Here is a 27,497-nt window from a genome sequence, read left to right on the forward strand (position 1 = left end):
ATCTTCTGTACGCTCTTGTGTCCTGCACCAGTGAGAAACCATCACTATCAACAATAACATAGTCAATGAGACTTTTCTTATTCCTTGCCTCTTCTCTCCATGTGATGATATACTCAGTAAGAGAAAATAGTAAAAAGGATAAAGCCCAATAATGAAATATTGCAAAAATAATGGCACGGCATATATCTTAAGATATATTTAAACTAAATCTCTTTTTTCCCTCCCCTTTTCTAATGAAGACTGTATCACTCTTATTGTTTGATAGTAACACTCACAAAAGTAAATGCCAATAATATTTGTGCAAAAGTAACACTTGCCCAGTTGTAGATTTTGCACATACTCTGATGATGATGAAAGTAGATATTGTACAACAGATATATAAGAACAGTTATGTTTAATAAAGGGCACATTCTGAGTGGGAAATAGTGTCAACTTGTAATATTAGTCTGTCTGTGTGATAAAATGCTATATATATATATATACAGGGTGTTCGGGATAAATTTGACAGTTTCGTAAGGAAAAAGAAAATCTTCTTTGTATCTATTAAATTTAATGAATTGACAAAAAAACATTACAGGCAGAGTTAATTACAATACTATCAACAAGATTTACTCAAAATAACCACCATTAGCATCGATCACAGCTTCAATTCTGCTTCGGAACCTCGAACAAGCTGATGCTACAGTCTCCCTGGGAAGGGCCGCAAAAACTGTTTTAATTTTATCCATTAACTGGGCTTTTGTATTACTGGAAGTGCGATTGGTGTCTTTTTCAACTGCGCCCCATACAAAATAATCCATGGGGTTAAGGTCTGGGGAGTTTGGAGGCCAAACATTTGGACTGGTGAAGTCGTAGAAATTTTCAGACAACCATTTTTGACTTTTCCCAGAGGTGTGGCAAGGGGCCGAATCCTGCTGCCATACATACGGCCTACCATTGGCTACCCTTGTTATCCAGGGCTTGACTACAGTTAGCAACTCCACGAACAAAGCCCGAATTCCAATGCCAGGGTTCTTCAACACCTGTTCCTGCAGATTTGCGAGGAATTCTGCTGTACGAACGCAATCAGATCGTCTGCTAGGGATCTTTCTTCTTGCTACATCCTCGTAGTCACCATTGCAGGTCTCTAGTTCATGCCTGATTGTTTTTACTGTAGTCAGGGAGCATTGGGCAGCAGTCGTAATATCCTTATTTTGATGGCGGGCACGAATCATCATGATACAAGTTATTCTCTTCCATGATTCAGGTGGGTTCCAGCTATCCATCCTTTCTGACATCTTGTATATGAATGAAGAAGGGTCCAAACTTTTAAATGAAGAGAAGTGTGTGTTAATACATGTAACTTACGGAAAAATATAATTAATTATAAATATGTCAAATTTATCCCGAACACCCTGTATATATATATATATGTATATATATATATATATATATATATATATATATATATCTAAAACCAATCAGATACATTATATCAAATGTAAGGTACAAGTTATGGCAGTAAGGTGGGAAGGTCTACTCCAAGAAAAGTTGTGTAAATACTAACATTTTTTTTAGAAACCCTTCTCGAAAGAGTTGTACAGTATTAAGAGTGCCAGTATAATAAAATTGTTCTATTAATAAATGTGTGTGTAAAATTCACAAATTGTACAAAACAAACCATAATTTCTTTATTACATCAGCATCTATACAGGATTATTTTTCATTATGATTTTAGCAGTGCACACTCTTCAAGCATAAGGCAGACTGGTTTACACTCTAGCAAATAGCTTAATCAAGAGCAATGACAAAATCATCAGAACCAGTGATACTAAATTTTCCTGTGGTAGAAAACAGAGTTTATTCATCCTGGTGGCAGTGCTTTATATTTTCATTTACAAATACACAGTTTTGTGAATGCCTAATTGCTTTGGGTATATTTATACATTTGGAATGGAGCAATTAAAAAAAAAAAATTTCGATTGGTCCCACACACAAAATAATGTTCCTTAACTTGGAATAATAAATCGTTTTCTAAAAATTGCACTTTTCATAATTCATATACAGAATATAACTATAAGACACTTGCCCAGTTTTAGAGTCCCATTAAATCATAATTTGAAATCAGGCAGTCTTAACTGAGAAACATGGCCAAACCTACACATTTTCCCATCTGAGATGAATATCGCTTGAGACAGAAAAATGTCTAGTAAAAGGCACGATCTTTAGGAAGAGTGACACCTATTAGAAGTGGCGTCATGAAGCTATAACCTCAGTTGTTTACAAGTGTGGTTTACATTTTCATCATAAATATTCAAGTTTCACAACAAAGTCACAAATTCAACAACTGAACAGAACTACCAACCAATACAGAGCATGTCGAAACCTAATGATAATTCTATACATGTGAGGACATTGCCAATAAAATTAAAGAAAAACTAAAAAATTAAGTTATAAATTAAGCACTTATCAAAGGCTTAAGTGAGCACCAGCAGATTTTGCACAAATAATAATTTGAATAAAATTAACACAGACTGGATATTTTGCACATAAATTTATAGATTCCCCAGTACTTGTTTTAAACTTAATACTTTACATTTATTCATTTCTTAAACATATCATATATGACATATCAAACTTATTCAAGTTTTGATATTCTTACCAAGGATTCTCAATTTTAAGTTGTCTTAAAGTAGAACAGCCTTGACAGCCATTTTCCAGTAAACAGAGAATTTGCAAATTTAGTTTTTATTTATTTTAATATTATAGAATATAATATGGACTAGTTAAAACTTTTTAATAAATTAAAAAAAGTGAGACAAGACCTAGTCTGAAACGATTCAGATTTTCCAATAAAAAGAAAAAGTGGGAGGGGGGGGGGAAGAGTTTTTTTTTTTTATGTTGCTGTTTAGTTTAATTTTTGTATTCTTGTATTTTGTACATAGCAAAATATTGTTGTTATCAACCATTTCTTAAGTCCACACTCTGCTCTAAATATTATTATATGACATCTCTGGAGTCCTAAGGCTCAAGTGCTGATGGCTTCAACACAACACTATATCATTGACTACATAATCCACAGCCACTATACTACACCATACTAGCAAGAGGAAAATACCCTGCTAGCTACACAGCAGAATTTATGCTATAGTAAATAGCTGCAAGTTTTTGCTACCTCTAATCCAGATCATTACAATAACACTGTGACACCATTTTGCCACTTGTATATGGAAATATAACTACTGTAATTCAACTAGCTTTCAGGATCTCTGTTGGTCTAGATCCCACTATCTGACTTCAACAAAGATTGAAACCAATCTGAATGACTCTTCCCATAATGCATGGCATTATACAATCCAGAAAATGGAGTCTGCTATGCATTAGGAGATTATGTTAGAAGCCACAAGATATTTCACGTGGATGTTTGGGTACAGTAAGGATGAAAAACAAGACTAGCATTGATGACTGACCATTATCAATTCTATCTTGTTTCAGGGATGGACATAGAAACAAGATGGTGCAATATCACACACAACAGTGCCTACAGTGTACTGAGAATGATCCAACATTCATCTAGCCAGTTGCATTCCAGAGGCTAGAGACAAGTTGTTGCTATCACACTTTGCTCTATGTTTTCTCTTTTTACCCTTCTTTTACTTTCATAAAAGTATTTAGATGAAATAATGCTTAATTAAATTTTCTCACTTTATTGCAAATCGGTCGGGCAGCTTGTATACTCTTCCTAGTTTTAAATTTGCTCAATTTACAGAAAACATTTGCCTGCAATATACCGTATTTTTTTTGTGTATAAGATGAACCCTACTTTTTCGAACCCAAAATTAAGAAATCGATATTTTAAACATAAAACAGAACCCGTTTGATATTTTTTTAAATATTCAAAGTATATTTAGTAATTAGATAAAATTTTTAAGATACACGCTAAGAAATTATGCATCACTCTCTCAGTTCCAGGCATATTATTTTCTTCATCGTTTTTTATTTTCGGACATTATGGGCTAATTAATGCTCAAAATATTGTTAATGCATTAACTTACCCTACCAATGAGTTGCAGACGTAGGGATGAATGCTTTCAGAGTTCTGATTGGTTTATTCAGAATCGGCCGTTAATGACGTCAATCAACAGAGTTAACAAAGGCTAGTGATTGGCAGAAGCCTATTTTTTGTGGAGACAAGGTACTGGCAGTTTTGCCATGCCAACCGCAGGTTTCTCAACCGGTTCCCCCCCCCCCCCCCCAGTGTATAAGACGACCCCCAATTTTTGGTCTAAAATTTTAGAAAAAAGTATCTTCTTATACACAGAAAAACACGGTACATGATGATAAATTCTAAAATAAGAGTACCAACACTGAAAAGCTGGCTGATGCATTTGAGCATTAAAACAGTTATATACAACTTGTCTCTGAGTACTTAATACATTGCATGCACACTTATGTATTTAATTCCTTTTTTCTTTTCTTTTTTAAATCAATTTCTTGATACATTCTCAAGGGCTGGATGAAAATCATCTGGCCCATATGTTGGACATTCTTGGTCTAACAGCCAATAATCTTTCAAGTGTCCTGCAGCACAGCATACAATGCTGCGTATTATGTAGTATAGCAGCAAATACATCATACTTAATTCCACTCCTTTCAATAAAAAGCAAGTTATTTCAACAACTACTGTTGACACAGAAACATACTCAAAGAATGAGAAAATGAGTACTTAGTCTGAATTCAAGTTACAATTAATAGACAAATCACAGCACAGTATGCAACAGCAAAATAAATCAAAACACCTATTGTGTCAAAAGCATATCCTTAGTTAACGTTAGGTCTTCTAATACCGGTAGAGTGATGTCTGAATGCTGCAGTCTCGAGCATTGTTACTGACCAAGCACATATTTTTATGATCATGCTCACTGCTGATCCAGCTGGTAATTGTTATGTCTAGCAGGACAGCATACCATGATATGAAGTATATATCATTTGGAAATGGTTTCAGGAGCATGAGGAGTAATTACCACACTTCATTGGCTTGTTCGGTATCTCAGCCCTATTGAGTATCTGCAGGATGAGCACTTCATGATAAGGTCAACTCCACAGTGCAGTTAGAAAGATGACCTGCACCCTCTGGGTAGAAAAGACATGGTTTAACTTGCCTTCAAATGATAGTAGTTTCATACAGATGTGGTTCATAACAAACTGGCTTGAGAACATACAGCCACATTCAGTCATGAGTCTTGGAATAAATGGATTTGTAAGGTTTTAAGTGTGGAGAGTAATATGGTGAATTTCAGTGTTATTAGCATACAGTCCTGTCTTCTTACCCAATACATAGATAGAGGAAGGTTTTTTCTCTCTCTCACTTTTGATAATGTTATGATTTTCATTCAAGATCACTTTTCCCTTCTTTGGCTGACTTGCATTCAGCTCATCTTAGCATAGACATATTATACCCCCCCCCCCTTGTGCCTTTATGAGTCTCCAGGCTGACTGACCATGGAATGTTGTTCTTACATTTGAGTGATGTACCCAGGACCTCCCTGGGAGTTTCTGATGGTATGCCGAGCAGGAGGAAGAGTCTGCCTGATTGGTTACCTTCTCTTAGACTCCCTCTGGTTGTTCTCTCATGGATATTCTGCTTCCACATTGTGCTTCTTTTTATTATGGGCATTGCTCCATCGAACTGTACACTACCATTCTTAGTTTTTCTAATCATTGTTACTGACCAAGCACATATCTTTATGATCATGCTCGCTGCTGATCCATCTGGTAATTGTTATGGCTAGCATTACAGCATACCATGACACGAAGCATAGATCATTTGGAAACACATCCAGTCACTGCTAGTATTCCTATGTAATTAGAGGAAAGTAGAAAACAATAGGTACATCGATCCTGTTTTTTTTTGTTATTCCAATTTTTAGCAGATAATCCTAGAGTTCCTCACGACATTTGATTTATGAATAGAGCATATTGCAGCCTCACTACCAGAAGCATGAATAAACGAAATTAGCATACAGATCCCTCTCCCCCCACCCAAAGGAAAAAAAATACATATACATAGCTACCCTTGTATTCAGTGAAATGCATTGTGTACATCAAACGCATTTGATGTAAGTGTTCTTCTGTATTTGTAAAAAAATACAATTACAATCAGTTCATTCCTTCACGAAAACAGTTTAAATTGTTTTTTGTCTCTTTTATACAGCTTATGTTAATTTCTTACAGTGTTATGCTTTGTTTAAATTATACAAATTTCCTTTCTTTTTCCTTATACTAACCACCATACAAATTGTTTGGTGTTTTTGTTATCTTTTCTCCATTATACCAAATACCCATGCCATTATGAAATGGCATCTTGCTTCTCTTGGTTCATTCTATTCCTTGCATGGTTTCTTTCCTTTATATACTGTAGTACTTTTTAAATATTGTAGTACTTTTTAAAATAAGATATTCTTTCTTATATGTTTATTTTTATTTTTTTGCATAAATTTTATTTTTTAGAATTCAACCCCCCACTCTGCATCTTGGTATTTTTAACAAGATTCAAAAGGTATCAGCATAGACAAAGGTTTCTAGAAGTATCATCATAAATATCTTTATGCAGCACTGGCTTTATTGTAGAGACAACAGCAACACTGTAGACACCAATATATGTTAATATGTCTATTCATAAATTCTGAATTTTTTGACATTTTCATTAGTATACTTTGAAGTTTAATGTAATTTTTTTAATCAGCAGGTGTAAGAGATAAGTACATATTCATTTATTCACAGAGCTTAAGTTTTCTTACTTGTGTGCCAGTTTGTTACTGCTGAGAATGGTCATGCTAATAATAACCACTTTAATCATTTACAGTTTTCACTTTAAACATACTAAAGTTGAAATCTTCATTGTTTTGAATATTTTATCATGATCATCCTTAAAAGCAGTACAACACAGACTAGCACATATTAGGGTAAAAAAAAGATTACAAGGTATGAAAGCAATCTTATCAGAACCTAACACAGTGTGTGGATGTAACTCTCACTGCGACATGGACATTTGTATTCAAGTCTTTATGTGAAACTGTTCTTACTGTCTAGTCTGGGACCACTACCCTGCTTACTGGAAGTCTGCAAAGGTTTTAAAATGTTCTGTATTCAATCTCTAGAATAGGGGAGCCAGATTCTTAAACTTAGCCCAACCACAGTACTAAAAAGAAAAAATCTTCATTTTTAGTACTGTCTCTTCTTGATCTTATAAATTACATTTACAAGAATCAAAGCTTACGTCAAATATAAATTAGATGCATACCTCAAACACAATAGATACTTTTAACAAAAATGTACTTTTTGTATATTAAATCAATGCAAAGAATTTTTTTTTTCATTCTTTAAGAGAATGTGACAATATACTGGTATGTCTCTAAAGATACTTATAAAAATAAACCAATAAATCCACCATCAGTATGTTAGATAAAATAGCACTAATATTATATATTTAGTATATATAATATCAGTAGTACACATGATTCATTGCATTTTTAAGCATCTTCAATAATATCAAACCAACATTGTATTTCATTAGAAAATATAATATAATACATTAAAAAGGATTTTATTAATATTAACCACCTTACCGGCCATTAAAGATCAAATACGCACCCTCAAAAGCTTCGTATCCATCATAAATTTCAATGTAATATCAATGGTATTACAATTTTAATATGTAATATTTTAATATTTGCATCCATGGAAATGGACGTATATATACATCCTGGCTAGTAGCGTGGTTAAAGGATACATAGGTGGAATATTTGCTGCTATAACAGTAATGTTGCAAACAGTATCGGTTAATGAAACTATTTTAACAACTTTTATCAGAAACAGTACAGGGTTAAAATAGCAGCCAAATATCAAACATGACTGATACTTGCTCACTAATTTGTTTTAAACAATACATTTAGAATTGCTAAAAGAATGCATGTTATCTGGGATGTTTTAAGCTATCGTTATTTGTCTATTAATTTGATCAACTTCTAAGTTAGTTTCTTTGCAGTGCCACCAGGGATTTAACAACTCACAAAAAGCTGGTTTCTAATTCTTTCACTTTACATAAATTTACTAACATCAAACTAACATGGCTTTAGATTTTTCTGTACTATTAACAAACCAGTCTCTCTCTCTCTACCAATATTACAATAATACAACACTTTATATTAAAACAGTTCTCTTGTATTTTACAACATAATACAAAAGTTGCCTTTTGGCAATAGTGAACTTTCTGCCTTACCGCAATTTCTGGTAACTATAACGCTACCTGGTAGGAGGAAATTCACTGAAGTTCATGCAAATAGCTGAAAGACATTTTTACCTACTGTTTATAATGGGATTCCACCAAGTAGGCTTAAGGAACTCACATTCTACAAGCAATTCTTTATTATTATAATGGTGTTTCTTTTTTTAATGGTAAAGAACCAGCATTCATAGTTTCATCATATGAATTAGAAATATGTTTACTTTTAAGTTGTCTATGTTCTACTCCATGGTTGGATATTGAACTACCACTACTATCTTTTGGTAAGCTATTTTTCATTGGCAAATTGATGTTGTGGCTTCCTTTATAGTTTGGGTTTGTAACTATTCCATTTCTGCGAAGTCTAGGTTCTTGAGGTCGAGAGATTAAAGCGTCCTGAGAAACAAATGGTGTCCTTCGATGTGCATCGGCTGCAGTCAAGTGAAGAGAGGACTGCTGAGAGCTATCTCCACCATAAGATGATTGCATTCTTCCACTACTATCATGTACAAAACGATTTATTACAACTGGAACGTGAGTAAGGTAAGGTGTATTTGTGATACCTTGTGGACTTGACAATTGCACAGGTGATAATCTCTGACTCTGAATTTCACTTAGAGGAGACTGAGGTGGACTTGGTATTGGACTTTCAGGTTCACTGAGAGGGGAGAGAATACGACTAATGCGATTTCGATTCCGTGTGCATTGCTGTAACTGTTGTGTAAAAGTCATAACAGGTGGGACTCCAGATACTGTTGTTCGAATATCAACTCCTTGATGAGATGACTTAGTAGAACTGGTTAAATTACTAGATGACTTAGAAGAAGACTGGTTTGAAATAAAGGATTGCCTCTTGTCAACAGTTGATTCAGGAGACTCTACTGGTGAAATTAATCCTGGTTGATATAAAATAGCACTGCAAGGTTTTGTTTCAGTAGTTGATGCTGAAGTAAGAGATGTAGTACTTGTGCTACCCACACAGTGTCTTTGACTGTGCCTTTTCTGCTCACTGATATAAGCTATGTTATCTTCAAGTAGTTTGATAACATGATTATGACCCCCTTTTGTAGCAACTCGCAAAGGATTACGTCCAAATTGGTCTACATGTCCAGGATCAGCACCATATTCTAAAAGGATTCGTACAACCTCTTCATGTCCTTCTTGAGCTGCTATACATAAAGCTGTAGCCCCTTGGTTACAAGTATGATCTACACAGGCATTATGTTCTAAAAGCAAGCGTACAATCGAAGCATGACCTTGCCATGAAGCAGACTGCAGTGATGTTCTCTGATCAGCATCTACAGCATTTACATTTGCTCCATTGTTTAAGAGAAGCTCAACCATTTCATAGATACCTTGCCAAGCAGAAACATGTAATGGTGTACGTCCCTCGTTATCAGCTGCTTCAGCATCAGCACCATTAGATAATAAATAAGCTGCTATGTCTATTCTGTTCTCAAGTGCAAGAATATAGAGAGTGGAACGGCCATCAGCATCTCTGTAATTGAGATCAGCACCACGGCTTAAAAGGAGGTGAACCTGCAAAGAAAGAAATAATAAAACTTACTACTAGTTAGATTAATTTTTATCATTAAATTATTAACTAACTAATCCTACTGACATGATAACAGTAGTGAAAGCATGATATTAACTACTTTGGTTTTGCATCACATAGTTTGATGTATGGTACTTTGCAGACTGCTTATACTTTGCTAATTACTGAGTAAGGCACCATGCATGATTTTTTTTCCCTCCATTCTAATTTCAGTAGTGATTACTGAACATTTGCACTGATATTGCATTATATATGTAAATACATAAATGTTTGTTGAGAAGGGAATCAAGTTATTTCTGTGTCAGTTTTGTTTTTATAATTAATTTCAAAATGTTGTAATATTAGTAAATTTGTTTCAGTGTAGGATATAAGAAATACAATGATATGATACGATATATATATATATTTTAAACAGATTCCAATATTTGTTCTTGCAATTATGAGAATATAGAAATGAATTTTTTTCAGTTATAACAACCTTACATAACATGCAGCAAAAGAAACAGAAGGTTTCAGATTGTCAGTGATGGTCTCAAAGGATAATTATGAACAATGCATTAATTCCAAAGTCAGTACCTTGTAATCACGTTAACCAAATGAGGGACTTGGTGGGAGGACATAAACAGAAGGCCTCCAGTCAATGTGGAATTACAGTGTAGATAATTATGGAAAGCTCCACTGTCACTTAAAGTGATACAGTAGGCTGATGAACTGCATTAATTTGTATAGAACCAGTTAAAAATATCTTACTGATATTCACATAGCCAAGAGTAAAATGGATAAATAAGGTCAGAGTGGAATGGATGTATAGTGAAAAAAAATAAGAAAGCATCATGGGAAAAGAAGCTATTATGGAAGAAATATATTATGGCAGGTAATGACTAGATGGATGAGGAGTATAAGACAATCTCGTAAAGTAACAAGCGAATAAACTACAGTATGAGAGATTTATCAGGCAGAGCAAAGGAAATCCAAGGGAATTCTTTTATGTTGTGGTGAGGAAGAATGATTACAGAACTGCAACAGTGATTGATGCCGACATAGATATCACTGTATCCTTCATTGGTCACCTTGTCAGAGTACTCTGTACTAATAAGAGTGACTTTACACAATACCTAAAAGTGAAAGGGATACTATAGGGATAGAAGTGAATGAACTGAGAGTATAACGAGATGTTGAGTAAGACTGATTTTAAAAAGCTGTGGGGCATGATAGTATTTTTAGATGTGTAGAGAGCTGACTGTGTCCAGGACTGGGTTGTCTTGAAACCAGGAGGATCAAAAAAAGTAGTAGAAGACATAATACTGTATCATTGTACAAGACGTTAAGTAGAAAATCAGAATAGACAGTTCTCTTGACAGTCGGTGTGGATTTTTATAGCCCTATCCTCTTTTAGTAATGTGGTGCATTTTATGATGGTAACAAATGTACCAGACAAGATTTACACATAATATTTCTGAACCTTGCCAAGACCTATATGACAGTAATAAGTTGGTTCAAATCAATGGAGATAGAAATGGATCATAGATTAGTGAGATAGATATCAACAAATTATAATGAAAGAGCAGAGTTCCAGAAAAGGAAGATAAGGAGGCATGTAACCTGACTGTTCTTTGACGACTACTATTCATCTTCTTTGTTAATGATACTGCATGTGATTTGAAAGAGGATATTCAGTTATTTGCTGATGATTTGTGCTTGGGGAGATATATAAGCACCAATATCAGTCATTTCAGGAAAATTTTGATAAGATAGCAGCACAGACAATGAGTGAGGTTATCATTTTAATGTTGCTAAGCATGAGATTTTGGAATGCAGAAATATAACGCTGTGTACAGAATTAGTGGAGAAGTATTCCAGGAGGTGAATGAAGATTTGAAATCTGGTAATGATAAATCAACAGGGACATGAAGTTCAAAAGATAAGTTCAGTAGCATACGATTGGAAAGGCACAGACAATCAGAGACAATGAGGTAGTCATTACAATATATCAAGTCTTCATCAGATCATGCCTGGACTGTTGTGTGCAAATCTGATTTCCATGGTAACATGGGAACACATTATGGAGTTAGCAGGTTCTCCCAGAAACTTTTTTTATTATATTTCAAACATGTTTATAATACCTGAAGCTCTTGTGAAATGATATTCATGAAGAAAGCTTCTATATTCTTTATGGTGACAATGAACAATAGGCTACAGTTAGTGATATTGATTACAATCATGAAAACAAACAGCTAATAGCAACTAATATCATTTTATTTCCCCTTCCCATTGCAAATTATTTTATATACTATATAATAATTCTAATATTCCTAACATAATATAATATCCTATTCCCAATTATAATTATTATTCCATCTTTGTATTTAACTTTGTCATTCTAAGATGGATTTTTTTTTGCTTCTGGCAAATCAAGACAAACTGGTCTGAGAACTTGCATGTCATTAACAGACTTAAAACAGTGACCCTGATTGTAATTCTGAAAAATCCAATCCATATTCCCATGTAAAAATATGCTATTTCCTTGATATAAATCATATTATAGTGATCTCTCAATTATCTGAAATTTTGATTATCCAACCCAAATGGCTTAATGTGTTGAATGTCTTCTGGTATAGCACTATATAATTATACCTCACAATTATCTGAATCAACATACTGTGGTTGGATGCTTGAGGAATTACTGTAATTACTTAAACTGCCATATTTAAAAATAAAATTGCAAGAGGTTGGGTGGAAGCTCCTGTAGCTATCTTGTGGCAAGAAACCTTCCTGTAGAAAAAAAAATTCTGTTGACCCCTTAGGAACTGTTAAATCTGTTTTAGATTGTTGAAAATATCTTCTGACTTATGACATGATTTATATGTATTTTGTAAACTTATAATTCTGGAAGTCAAGTGAAACTAAAGGTAATCCTGAAAAAAACATAGTCATAATTTAAAAATGGATTGCAAAGCTTCTTTTCCTAGTTTTATGTCCTAAAATGACTGATAAGTAAAATAAAATTATTAATAAAATCAAATAAAAACTCACTGTTTCCCTATGTTCCTCTAGAGCAGCCACTCTAAGAGCTGTTTTGCCATCATGAGAACGATGATCAATCATAGAACGGTTGTAATCAAGTAGCTTTGCAACTAAAGATGAATGTCCTTCATGTGCTGATAGAATTAAAGGAATTCGGCCATCATTATCCACTTCTGCAGCTCGAGCTCCTGCCTCTAAAAGCAGCTCACACACATCTTCATGACCTTCAAATGCTGCATAATGAAGTGGAGTCCAGCCTGCATTATCTCTATGCATTTCATCCAATCCACGATCTAAGAGTTGTCTTACCACTTCAGCATTTCCTTGAGCTGCAGAAATAGATAATACGGTTCTTCCTTCAGAATCAATAGTGTCCACTGCTGCTCCCCAGAATAACAATAAACTAACTACTGTTGGATGACCCATGGAAGCTGCAGCAAATAATGGAGTTCGGCCACTGTTGTCAGTATGATCCACATCTGCATCACCTTCCAAAAGTAATTCACAAACTTCACTGTGTCCTTCAAATGCAGCAACTAAGAGTGGAGTCATACCATCTTTATCTCTATGGTCTACTTCAGCACCTTCCTCTAGAAGCAGGCTAACGACACCTGCATGGCCTTCGGAAGCAGGAACACAAAGAGCTGCTACAGAAAGTGCAGTTCGTCCATCAGAATCTTCATGATTAATAGCAGCTCCATGCTCTAATAAATGTTCAACAATCTCAGTGTGACCCATGTATGCTGCTGCAATCAGTGGTGTTCGTGATTCATTATCTTCTTTGTTAACGCTAGCACCATATTGTAATAACCTTAAAACAACTTCCTCATGCCCACCCCATGCTGCAGCACGAAGTGCTGTTCGATGATCTGAATCAGCCAAATCTACTTCAGCTCCATTTTCTAGCAGGGTGTTCACCACCTACATAACATAAAATGTATTAATTTTTTTTCACTTTTCTATTATTTAATTATTCAATTAAATTAATTAAATTATATTATTTATTAAATTTTTAATTTCACTCACTACCAGTACTCTTAGATAAGCTTAATTCTCTCTAATTCCTAATTATAAAAAGTGAACAATAAGATATACTACTACACTGGTGTCCAAAAGCTAAAGACAAACTACATTTTTACCTGTATATGAAAAAATTTTCATGACTACAGCCAAATACTAATAAATTATGTTACACAAAAAATGTGGTATAAATTTCATACAAATTAAATTGCAATATGCTTTTGGCAAAAGTTACAAATTTCATAAGGATATAATTAAGAAATTAATGTACAGTGCTTACAGAAAAATACACAGAGAGACATTTAATTATGGAATATGTTCACCCCAAATATTTGAGTGTGGTCTGGTTGGTTGAGTGGATATTATACATGGTGGCTAGGATATTTAAGTTACTTAAAGGATTTTATATGATTGATGCAAGGGAAAGTTTCAGCACTTGGCTAGAGGGAGTAGAACAAGAGGTCATCCCTGGAAGTTGGCTGAGAGTCTGATTAGCAAGGGTGCAAAGACAGATTTTTTGTTTGGAGAGTTGTGAATGAATGGAATTGGTTGCTTGAGTCAGTTGGGAGTGCTTTGTCTGCTAATGGTTTCAAGGAGAGGTATGATACATATTACGTTGATAGTTTGGGTCTCCCACTATTGAATTTTAGGACTCCACAGATGTGCCCATACAATAATAATAATTTTGTGAATGTCTTTAGGTGACAGATCCTGCTGTTTTCATTATTGGATTTCATAGCACCTGTAGATGTACTAAGACTAAGAATATGATGCCTATGGGTGTTGCTTCTCCATTCTTCTTAGCATGTAACATCCATCTCATTTGACAAACCTTAGAGTACGAGGATAGTTATATTTATTCATTAACTATCCTGTTAAACTATGTGTAATAACTTTATTACTGCTAATATGTTGATAGTTTTGTTGGCTGAGTGTACAGTGTATCCACTCTCCAACCAAAAGACACAGATGTTGGTGAATGTCTTTTAGGTAGTAGATAAATTTCATTGCCTTATATGCAGAGAGAGAGAGAGAGAGAGAGAGACAAAAAAAATGAAGTGGCTTGAGAGAGAGAGGAAAAACAAAAACAAAACATGTTTGATCTCTAGAACAGATTTTCCAAATTATCTAATCCTTAGCCCATTCACAGCACTAATGTACAATAGGCATTCAGCCTTCTTGTGGACAAGAGATTCACATAAAAATTCAATTTTTATGTGAATTGCTAGTCAACTTTATAATCAAACACAGTCCTATCTTGTCTTTCACAAAGTGATCTCTCAACAAAAATTGACATCCAGCTTTTGTAAGAATTGCAGCTATAGCTGTCTCATCCATCTTCCAAGGAACTAGACTATCAGCACCTCACTAATAATAACCTAAATAAAATTCTCATTTTCCCTTAGTTAAGTCCACCTATGGGTGGACTTAACTAGGGGAAAATTTAAATATCTGTTGTAGCAGGCCTCATCAGAAAACAGTTTCATGCAAAAGGATTGGGTAGCAGCACTAGACAAGAAAATTTTAATCAACATTTTGAGTCAAGCAGCAGTGACCAAAAATGATGAATTATATTTTAAGTAATACCCAGACTACGCTGGCAGTGCTAACTGAAACTTATTTAAGCCAGATATGTTCCTTCAGTTATTACTTCTTCCTTTCCTCCTTTGTTTCATGCACGCACGCACGCACGCACGCACACACACACACACGCAGTATATACTTTATGTTCTATAACCCTCCAATTCAGCTTGTTATTTAAAACATTAAATTCAGTCTCCATTATCCTTGAAAGCTGTTTTTTCATGATTAACGATTTAACTGATCTCAATGTGTGATATGCCTTGATATATTAATGGCGAATAGCATGAATCTAATATGCTGGTCACCCTTCCTGTCAAAATGAAAGAATTTCATAGAAAGAAAGCTTAGTCATTTTTTTAAAATTGTTTTTTTATTATATTAATCCTGCTCACCAAAGATTGATGGCCTTTAATAAATTCCTGATATTATGTTTGTGTCTTCTACCTCCTAAATACCCAATTTTATTGAATTCTCTCTAGCTTGAACAGAATTAGTTATAAATAATTTCAAATGTTTTGTCACAGCAAACAGTTCAAATTAAGTGATACAAAAGTTGAGATGGCTTGACAAATTTCTTTAAAGATTCCAAATCTAATAAAATCCACCAAGGCAGAGTTGAGGAATAACATATATATAGATGGACAAAATGAATAAGTGTTTTATTCATGCTATAAAATATGCCTAACCACCTTCTAACTCCCTTCTTTACAAATAAAAGTCTCCATAGCTCAATTAGTATAGACGATGCCCTTTGGTAAAGACCTGTGTTCGAATCTCATCTAGGAGGTGAAAAACCTTTATCAGGGCTTTTCAACTGAAAGTGAGTTAGCTGGTCTCATAAGGTGATGGGAAAGTTTCCCCCCAGAAACTCCAGTTTTTCATCCCACATAACAGGTCAGCCAGCCAGAAGAATCATAGCTTATTTTATAGACATAACAGATCGGCCTCCATTGCCTCATAGCCGCAAATCCAAAACAACCAACCAACATTCTTCACAAATGTTTTATTCTTTTTGGTTTATTGGAATAAAAATAGCACTAGGAATGAATTAAAGGTGTAATTACTCCAATATTTAATGTTCTGGTACAGAGACAACCTCACAATATAAGGACTGTAATGTACACAAAAACAACACAAAAGAGATTAGACTGAAAACTTAGTCCTGTGGGTGGTGGGAGATCTAAGAATTGCAGTTCTTATATCTTGGAGAGTTTCACATATACATATTTATTGAAGTTGGGTGTTTTTAAGACCACTGCTGATTTTAAAAATTCATGTTTGCACTTACTGCACTAAAGCATGCTGTTTTTTGTCCCCCCCCCCATTAGATTCTGTGCAAGGTATCCCAAAATAGAGTTTGCTATACTCCAATATATTTCTGTTTGCCTGGACAGCAGATCTTCCAACTTATAATATGGGTAATTTGTCCATAATACAAGTTGAAAGGAATTTTATATCCCCTGAAAGAGACAAGGCAGGGGAGGCAATCTTTAGGAAAGAAGATAAGAGCAGTCATCGGATATGGAATTTGAATGTAGTGCAAAGATCTTTCTTTTATAGTCTTTGCTATTTTTTTTCTGAGGTGCCCAAGATAAATAGAAAAGAAGACTCTGAGAGGTGGCGGGAATAATTTTGTTTATTCTGTTAAAAACTATAGGTATGATGCATATTGTTGAATTCTGTGAGGGAAACCTGGCATATGAAAAAGCTTTGTGCAAAATGGGTGCCACGCTTGCTCACAGCAGATCAAAAATGCACTCGCATGAAAATCTGAACAGTGTGGAGCGTTTTAACAAGAATAAAACTTTTGTGCATCAATTTATTACTGTGGATGAGACTTGGATTCACTGTTGCATGCCAGAATCCAAATAGCAGTCAAAACAGTGGAAAGAAGCCAGCTGTTCAGCACCAAAGAAGACAAAGTCTGTTCCATCAGCAGAAAAGGTCATAGCATCGGTGTTTTGCGATGCTAAAAGGTATTTTGTTTATTAATTATCTTGAAAAGGGTAAAACAATAACTGGGAAATATTATTCTGATCTTTTAACCAGACTAGACGAAAAAATTCATGAGAAAAGACCCGGTTTGAATATTATTTCCTCTTGTCTTGTCAAATTGCAGCTGATGAACCCAGTTTTGTTATTATCATTACCATTCTTCTATAGTGATATAATCTGTTCTGAATACCACTGATTCTGTTGTTATCCATTAATCTGAATGAGAAAAGCTGTGAACTGTAATGACCACATTTATCCACATTAAATTACATATCGATTTCCTTTTCACTTGATCCAGCTTCATGTCATCAGTAGAGAGAAAAATTTGACTTTTAATATTTGGACCTAAATTATGAATACAGTATACAAGGGCCTTCTAACACCAAACCTTACCACATTCTACTGTTAACCACCTGGCCTCTTAGAAGACTTCACCACTTAGAAGAATATTATATCCTCTTGTCTGTCAAGTTTCCAACTAAATCACTATCTAATCAAAAATATGCATTTAACACGTTTTAATTATTAACCGCTCCCTAAACTTATAATACATTAAGCCCTTGTTAAATGAGTGAATGGATCTTCTTAGTGAATTTCAGTCCTTGCTATTATGTTTCATGATTTCAAAAAAGTAAAGATTTTTTTATCCATCCATGCAAAAGTATTCATCCATGCTGTAACAATAAAAAATATTGTTACAGCATGGATGAATACTTGTACTCAGATATTAACTTGAAATATTACTAATAAATATGTAAGTGTATTGCTGATTTTATAATTTCAATTACAAAATGTAAAATGACAGGACTTCAGTACACTAAGAAATCATGAAAATAAACAAAGATAAGTAGAAATTAGTTTCTGAAACTATTTTGACTACAGAATTTTAAGCCACTTTTGACTCAAAACATTGGTGAAATCAATGCCCAAGTATATTATTCTTGGTGTAGAGGAGCATCGCATGGTTCTCTAATCATGATTTGCTGAAACAACTGAAGTCCTAGATTAATACAAGCTATATTCATAATAATATAAAAATGCAGTAATTATACAATTTGATTACTATTCAAGAAGCTTTGACATGCATAATTTTAATTTAAATAATTCAGAAAGGAAAAATATTGCTGGTAGAAAAATCGTCTCCTATAATTCCTAATTCATATGTTGGCCACTAGAGAAACACAACAATAGAATAACTGACCTCTGCATGTCCAGCCCAAGCTGAAGACCGTAGAGGAGTCCAGCCATCGCTATCAGCATGATCTGGATTGGCACCAGCTTTAACCAACAGGTCAACTATTTCAGCACTACCCTGTCTAGCAGCTTAAAAAAAGAAATAATAATTATACAAAGCTGGATATAAATAACGTAAAAATAAACAAGTATATTACAATCTCTCAAGATTTATAATTCTAGCATTTGACCACACAATCTAATCTAGATATGCATATTTATAGGTAACTTTCTTTCAATTAATATTGACTGTAATAATTTTTTCATTAATACTACTAAAATATTTCTAACAAACGTGGATTTAATTTGCTCATTATTAAAAAATTAAAGTTTTAAAATCATCATTAACAAGAATGGAAAAGTGGTACCAGACATTTATTTTTGATAGCAATACTTGTTTTCTCTCAAAGTTTCTGCCAATCATCTCCAAATCTCAGCAATTTTCCTTTAATAATAATACTCTATTTGGCATAAGTCTGCTAGTCACATTTAAATTCTTCCGCAAGATTAAATTTAATACAGTCTGACTTAATTGACAATTTCTGAGGAGGCATGTCAGAACAGTTTGTCATTATTGAAGGTTGTTTTTATATAACAAGCTTCTAAAAGGTGAATAGGTGACTGAGTGGCGTAGCTAGAGCTTTTGCCGTCCTTTTCAATACACACCAAAAATACTAAAAAAGTCAAAAAGACATAGCATTTCTGACAATCTGAGACTTAGTCACCATCACCGCTGGTAAGACTGGCTGGCATTTTCGCCACAGCTCCCTGATCGCCGTAAACTCCCAAACGTACAGCAGTAGGATAGATTGGTTTAAATCTAGACTTTAGACCAGGGATGGGCAACTTGTGCATGCCAAAATCGCGAAATCTTTGATGCAAAATTTTCTCACGTGCCAACCGAAATTTTGGGGAACATATTATTAGTTGGTGTCTTTTAAGTATTGGGAAGACCTTTTCAAATAATCAAATATCACACTAGAATGGTAAAATGAAAGAGTGATTATTGTAAAGATTGAATGAATATAAAAATTAGTGATGGAATTTTTACTTAAAAGTCCTACCCTTGATAGTGTGAATATTTTTTTATTTCCATTTAAGTGTAATTCTAGCTGCCATATAAAGCCGCAATTTTTAACATCAGCAAAAGAGTAAACAATAATTCTGATTTTTTTTTTTTTTATAAAGATTAATCAGACATAAGTTTATTCAAGTTTTCCCAATATATTGCAGTGCACAATCTCATAATCGTTTTATTTAACTAAAGCACAATAAAATTAAATTAAAGATATAATTGTATTACTTCTTAATCCCTTACGAGTAATACATAAAAATTACAAACAAAATAAATTGCCATTTTACGTACATAATATATTAAACAGAAGTTAATCTTTACCATTTTTAGCAAAAAACATCAAATCAAAACTAAAGAAAAATAGTGGACATTTAACTTATTTAGTATCAATGAGACTTTGCTGCTGTTGCATCATTAATGACAATTAATTTATATCAGGTTTATATTTTGTAATCTTTAGAGATATGCATGCACTACTAGTTTCATCTGTAAGGCTACTCCTGTTACGAGACTTACAAAGATCATCACTGAGAACAATGATTTACAAGAAAATGTAGATGCAAAAATGAATAATAATGCTGTTGCAAGGGTTTTTAAACATACAAAAGTTTCAGGAATAACATTCCAAGTTCTTAGTACCTCTTTTTCTGCATTTCTCTCTGTTACTCCCTCTCTAATCACTCCTTTTCAAGTCAACTGAGGTCAACAAATTTCTGCCTCCAAATTGAGTTACTTTGAAAATCAATGAACTGCATTTCAAAATCATCCATATTTATCCACGAAACATCTGCAAATTTATTTGAAGATGTTTTTGTGTCCTGTAGGTTGAGGTTCAAGTCATTTAAATGTTCGCAGAAATTTGTAATAAACATGAGTTTACAAACCCACACAATGTCATACATTTCTTTATAAGACATTTGTTGATTAGTCAAAAAGAGACTTATCTCATCCACGCATTCAACAAATAGTTTCTGAACAAGACCTGGACTAAGCCAACGAACATTCTTGTACATTATTAGTCCTTTGTATATTGAATCCACTTCATTCAATAGATTCTTTGTATTTTATTCAAAGTAAGTGCAGAAATGTAATTAACAACCTTGATTACTGTTTGCATCACTTCTTGAAGTTCCTTTAGGCCAGCATTTGCACATAAATTATCCTCATGCAGGATGCAATGAAAAACTATTAGTGGATGACCAACATGTTTTGCAAACAGATTTACAAATTCTGCTTCCTTACCAATCATGCTGGGTGCACCATCTGTTGCGATGGATACCACTTTTGAAATATCAATTTGCCGAATAGATAATTTGTTCTTAACTGCTTTACATATTTCAACCCCACGTATGCTCAGGTAGTGTTACAAGGTTAATCATCTCTTTGCATACTTCTTCATCCCTACAAAATCGAGCAAAGATTGCCAGCCTAGCCGATGGTGTAATGTCTGTGCTCTCATCAACACAAATAGAAAAGAACTTACATGAAGCCAAATCTTTTGTTAATTGCTCTGCTGTATTCCTTTCCAACTTAAGTATTCTATTCTTAATTGTTTTTCTACTCAGACAATTCTTTAATGCGCCGTATAATTTTTACCTTTTCGGAAAGATTGTCAAAAAGGAACGGAGCACATACTAGCCATGCTTCCATAATATACTCCCCATCACTGAGTGGCTTTCCATGTTGGGTAATAACTTTTTAAACCTCAAAACTAACAGCAACAAAGTTGGAACTAGGCTTACCTGTTCTAAATTTCATCAAAGTATCGGACATTTTTTTTTTGTCTTGCTCAGTTCACGAGAAATTAATTCTCTTTGTTCTTGCTCACTTTTGTTACTTAATTTCTTCTTGAACAGTTCCAAAATGTCTCTTTACAGAAGAAGACTTACAAACAACTGATTCAGAACATAAAATGCATAATGCTTTATTATCTTTCTCAATCATGCCACATTTTTCTTCAGTCCAATATTCTTTAAATTGTCTAATATCTGTTTCGGGGTGCTTAAGGGTCAAAGCTATATAACTGAGAGGAGATCTCCACATAGCCTTTAAAGGAATGTGGAGAACCGACCAGAGCTTCTGACCTAATGTCCAATCCTCACCTTCTCGTGGTGCACCCTGTTGGGTATCTACCTGGATACTGAACGAACGAGGATGGGCTGGCAATTTGGGATTTAGCCGACCAAATTGTATTCTTATTGGCTTAAACCAATATAGTAAATGATGGTACAGCAACACAAAATTTCATGCCGACTGGGGGCATTGCCCGGTTAAACAAGGCCCCCATTGTTTTCGCCAGGGAACTAGGGCGAACAGCGAAAGTCAGCTACTGGAACAAATCCGAAAGCACACCCCAAATCAACATCACCAGAGTTAAAGATCAGTACTATCAACATAAGAACACTGAATGACAAAGAAACGGAGCTAGCTGAGGAATTAGATAAGTACCAGATCGACATAATAAGGGTGACTGAAACAAAAGACAAAAACTGGTGAGATCTTTCAGAGCAATAAATACAAAATGTTATATTCAGGCAACGACAATCAAGGAAAAGAAGGGGTAGCCATAGTATTCAACACAAAATATGAGGCTAATCTTCTTGAATGGCAAGCAGTCTCAAGTAGAGTGATGTGGGCAAATATCAGAATGGGGAATTGGACAATGAGACTTATTTGTGCCTATGGTCCCACAGAAGGTTCTACTAAGGTAAAAGTGGAGGAATTTTTTGATGCTTTAGAAAAAGTAACTGACACAATGAAAAAGGAAAAGTTGGTCCTTGTTGGCAATCTAAATAGCAGAGTAGGAAATGATTGTCAGACATACAAAAATATTTTGGCACAATTTGCAGAAAAGAACAAAGCTAACAATAATTGCAAATACCTGTTGGATTTCTGCTCAGGACATGGACTGGCTATGATTAACACCATGTTCCAACACAAAAATGTGCACAAATTCACATGAAGAGAAGAGGCAAGGAATAAGAAAAGTCTCATTGACTATGTTATGGTTGATAGTGATGTTTTCTCCCTGGTGCAGGACACCAGAGTGTACAGAGGATTTGAAATTGGAAGTGATCAGATCATATTTAGTCTTGAGCAGGATAAAATTGAATTTCATATTGAAAAGAATAACATGTAAGAAAGTTTTAAAGCGGATAAAAGTTGAGCAGCTCTCAGATGTGAACTGTAGACTAAAATACAAAAAGATCATTGAAGAAAAAATTTGAGAACAGGAACCAAACCGTGGAGATTCAGTGGCAAGCCTTGAAGAAAACTCTGATTGATTCAGCCAGAGAGGTATGTGGTGAGGTTATCTGCAAGGATAGAAAAATCAGAACTCTATGGTGGACACGGGAAGTTAAAGAGGCAGTGAAGGAAGAAGAAGAAAGCATATCAAAAATTCCTGACAAATAAGTCAGCTTTTGCTCTTAGAGAATACAGAGACAAATGTAAGAAAGCGAAATACTGTGTAAAACTACCTAAACAAAAGTCATTGGAAGACTTTGGCAAGAACATAGAAAATAAATATCGAGAAGGTGGTATTACATCCTGAATGAAGAACTTTTAAAATGAAACAATTCATTCAGGATTTAACAAGTCTGAAAAATCAGCTGATAGAAAAAAACTTTACTCGAGCAGAAGAAATAAAGTACTAACTGTAAATAGAAATAGAATTACCTCCGTTTAGTAGAATTGTAAAACATGTCAAGAACTTCGTGTATAAATTAGTATTATATGAATGCATCATGTATACAATGAATGGGTAAATTAGATGTAAACACAATAGTCTAAAGGTCACGGGCAGGCCTGAGGCATTGGCAATCTCGGAAAGCGACGCACATTCGTTTCCTGGAAGGCGCTGCAAGAGATCTCGCGATGTGCCAAAATTCCCGTGGACGTAGCTGGCGGGAAAAAGATCGCAAAAAGTAAGAGGGCGCTATCGCAGCTAATAACAGGGTGCTAAAAAGGAGGGAAGTGAAGGGAGAATAAAAAGGGTTTGCATCCCTTTCTCAGCGTTTTTTTTTTCGCCTATTGGATGATGATTCGACTTCTCCCGTGGACTGGTAGTTCCTGATTGTGTTTCTTGGCGATGGTATGATATCGGACGATGCACCTTTCCCTTCGATGTCTGAATTTCTGCCGGTACTGAAGCGTGAGATGTCGACATATGCTGTCTTTGCTGCTTCGCTGAAAGTTCCAACGGAATAATATCGCGGACGTATACCAGAATCGGCAGCAGAAATGATGATGGCCAAGACAGATCGAGAATAGACGAGGGAAAAACGCCAGGTGCAGAGCATAGCTTAATCTGATGACCATAGTGACCCACCACGTGGATGCAGGCTTATAGAAGTATCGAAAGGTAATTCAAACAAAGGACAGTTCACACGGAGACCTGGAGATCCTGCCCCAAGAAATGGTAAAGTACAGATTTTGTTATATAATTACCCAGTCGATTATTACACTACAATGATCTTTCCCTTTTACCGAGTATGGACAGTATTTAAGAACTTTAAGTGATTATTTAGCAGTGGCTAATGTCCATAAGACAAATTGTCTGGAATGATTATAGATGATTGTGACTAGTTTAATATGCAAGACTAACATAGTAGGTAGAATATTGATTAGAAGTGTATAATGTGTATATTATGTGTGTTAAATCTCTAACTTAAAAGAAGGATTTATTCTTCATGCATTAGAGTATTAATCAGTTTGATTTAGCATGTCATTGAACTAATTGAAAGTGAGATTGGTCTAAGTGTATATTATGTCTTTAGATTCCAATAAATGTTTTTTCTTCTATACCTGAGTTTTGCCTGTGATATGAACCAAAACTACCACTCATTAATCTGAGCCATTGCAGGGGGGGGGGGATTGAAAGAAAGGTATAACATGTTGTTATAGAGGTTACAACTGCAAACCAGAATTTACTTAGCCACAGTAAGGCATTTGATTCATGAGTATAAGCACTAAATTTATTCACCTATGTGCACCAAGCGTCTGGAAAAGTCTCCCTGAATAAGAGTCCACTCTATTCTAAGATATTGGCTGGCGCAGCTTTAAAAAATAAATTTGTCAATATCTGAAGAGGAGATGGCCCCCAGAAAGAAATTAGAGAATTCGTTTCTTTTAGCAAGGAATAACCTTTAACAGTAACAGTCAGGGTAAGCACGTGAGTAAAATTAGGAATCGGCTAGAGATATAGAATTTACTTATAGAATGAACATGTAAGAAGTGATACAGATATTAAAATCAGGGAAATTAAGTCTTGTAGTTATTGTAGAGAGGAAAATTCATAAAGCAAGTAAATTATTAAGTAACAACATAACAGTGGTAAGATATTCTGGAGGTTGTTGAAGTCCCTTAGAAATGGAGGAAAGAGTGCTTTAAAAGGAGTTAGAGATGAAAACGGGAGAAAAAGATATCCTTAGAGTATGGAGTAATTACTTCAAAAAAATTGCTAAATGAAACAAGCAGTAATAGCACAGTGGTAAAAAACACTCAACAGTCATGCAGTCAGGAATACATATCCATACTTGAAGTAGAAAAAGCCATCAAAGGTTTGAAATGTGGATAGGCAGCAGGAGTAGATGATATTCGACCAGAAATGCTGAAGTATGGTGGTATAGAAGTCTTACAGTAGCTGCACTGCATAGTTCAGAAAGCCTGGACAGAGGGATAAATTCCTGATGATTGGAGTAGAGCTGTAATAGTACCCATATATAAAAAGGAAAATAAAACTGAATGTGAGAATTACAGAGGTATTTCCCTACTGAATGTTCCTGGTAAGATATATGCAAGTATACTTGAGAAACGGTTGAGAAGAATTGTGGAAGAAAAGCTTGGTGAAGAACAAGCTGGATTCAGGCCAATTAGAGGCTGTCAGGATCAGATCTTCACTTTACGACAAATAATTGAGAAAGCATGGGAATATAACAAAGATCTCTATTTAAGTTTTGTCGATCTGGAAATGGCATATGACAAGGTGCCAAGAGAGAAGCTATTCAATAGGCTACAGTTATATGGTGTCAATGGGGCATTATATCAAGCATTACTTAGTCTTTATTTGAGTTGTAAGTCAGCAGTTAGAATTGAAGGAAGTACAGGAAGATGGTTTAATGTCAAATCTGGTGTGAAGTAAGGATGTACATTATCCCCCTCTGTTATTATCTATATGGATCACATTATGAAGGAAAGTGGTATTAAACATGATATCAGAATTGGAGATGTTAATGTCAGCTCTTTGCTTTATGCCACCAATGTTATACTTCTAAATAAATCCGCTATAAGTTTCCAAGATTCCCTGACTAAATTGAATAACTGTTGTAATAGATATGGTATGAAGGTCAGCATTAAAAAGATAAAGACAATGAAAATATGTAGAATTGTTGAAAATGTCAACTGTGTTGTGAATATGGAAATAGACAACAGAATCATCAAAGCTGGTATGGTAGGATGTCAGGTGAATAAATTCATATGGAATAAGAGAGAAATTAGTCGGAACACTAAATTAGCTGTATACAAGACAGTGTTCAAACCAGTTTTAACTTATGGATCTGAGAGCTGGGTCAGAAGTAAAACACTTGACCAAAGACTAGACCGCAGATAGGAGAGGCGTGAACAGATGGCATCAATGGCAATATCATATTAAAAACGAGGATATTAGGAAAGAACTTGACATAGTCAGCATCCAGGAATGTGTTAGCAGAGTTAATCTCAGGTGGTATGGTGACTTAAACAGAATGGGCGAGGAAAGATTAGCAAAACAAGTGTTCTCTGCCAGGTTGGCAGGAAAAGTGATCCAGAGGAAGACCAAGATATAGGTGGATTGATACGGTACAAAGTGCCTTAGACGATAGAAATATAAGATCTGTTAATTTTGGAGTCTTGACAAGTAAGAGACTGATTTGGATGAAAATTGTAGATAGGAAGTTAGTAATGATGTAAATTTTTCATGTAGTACTATCATATCCTGTACACCCCTTGAGGGTAGATGTCAGGAATTTGATGATTAATGTCTGTTTCGTTGCTGGTGGTGGTGACATTCTGCTCAATCTGTAAAGAGCAGGAAGCAAATAAAAAATATATATATAAGAAAGCAATTAAATAATTGCTTTATTCATACAGCTCTTAACTTTAATGAAAATCAGTTTATGGGAATGTAAAAATGGACAGCGACATATAGACACTAACAAAAATTATAATTTGGACTCAATCTCATCGTAATCACTCTCTGCATATACCAACCAAGTTTAAGCAAACCAAAAATTTGTACAATTATAAGCCGACCAACACACGCAAATGAAAGAGAAGGGTACGCATGCAATCTAAAACACTTCATAATCTTGAATATTGATAATACATTTCACATAGCTTTAAAAATAGCTTACCGTATTTACTGAAATATAACTCGCCTTCGCATATTACTCGCACCCGTGATTTTACTTTGCGAAAAAGGAAATTGAAAGTTTTTGCATATACCTCGCACAGGAAAAAAAAAAGTTTAATCAAGTTCACGTAAGGGTGATAATGACTGCTTCCCGTGGCAAACCACGCTCCCTCCCAGGTATCCAATAATGACTGCAGACATAAGTAAAAGCAGCTCGTTTTATTGTATCATTGAATAAGGTACAGACATTTGCTGTCTGTATATTATATTTCTCAACAAATGGTGCAATTAGAGACATCTGGGATAAAAATGGCACTAACTAATGAATCACATGTCTCCTTCCCACAGAAACTATGTT

General features: G+C 34.6%; 1 protein-coding gene across 2 annotated transcripts in view; it reads right to left on the reverse strand.

Annotated features, from left to right (window-relative positions):
* Positions 1–1,655: 1,655 nt before the first annotated feature.
* Positions 1,656–27,497, reverse strand: part of LOC150100245 (uncharacterized) — a 136,179-nt gene continuing 110,337 nt past the window's right edge. For both annotated transcript variants that reach the window (XM_090402761.1, XM_090402762.1), the window contains 3 exons: positions 18,643–18,764; positions 12,852–13,763; positions 1,656–9,802 (listed from right to left, as the gene is read on the reverse strand). In XM_090402761.1, coding sequence (XP_090258887.1) covers positions 8,411–9,802; positions 12,852–13,763; positions 18,643–18,764 — 2,426 coding nt within the window. In that variant the 3' untranslated portion in view covers positions 1,656–8,410. The remainder of the gene's footprint in view (positions 9,803–12,851; positions 13,764–18,642; positions 18,765–27,497) is intronic.

The sequence above is a fragment of the Typopeltis vanoorti genome, chromosome 13 (genome assembly GCF_054136105.1).
Source record: "Typopeltis vanoorti isolate ZY-2024b chromosome 13, IOZ_Tvanoo_1.0, whole genome shotgun sequence".
NCBI classification, from domain to species: Eukaryota; Metazoa; Arthropoda; class Arachnida; order Uropygi; family Thelyphonidae; genus Typopeltis; species Typopeltis vanoorti.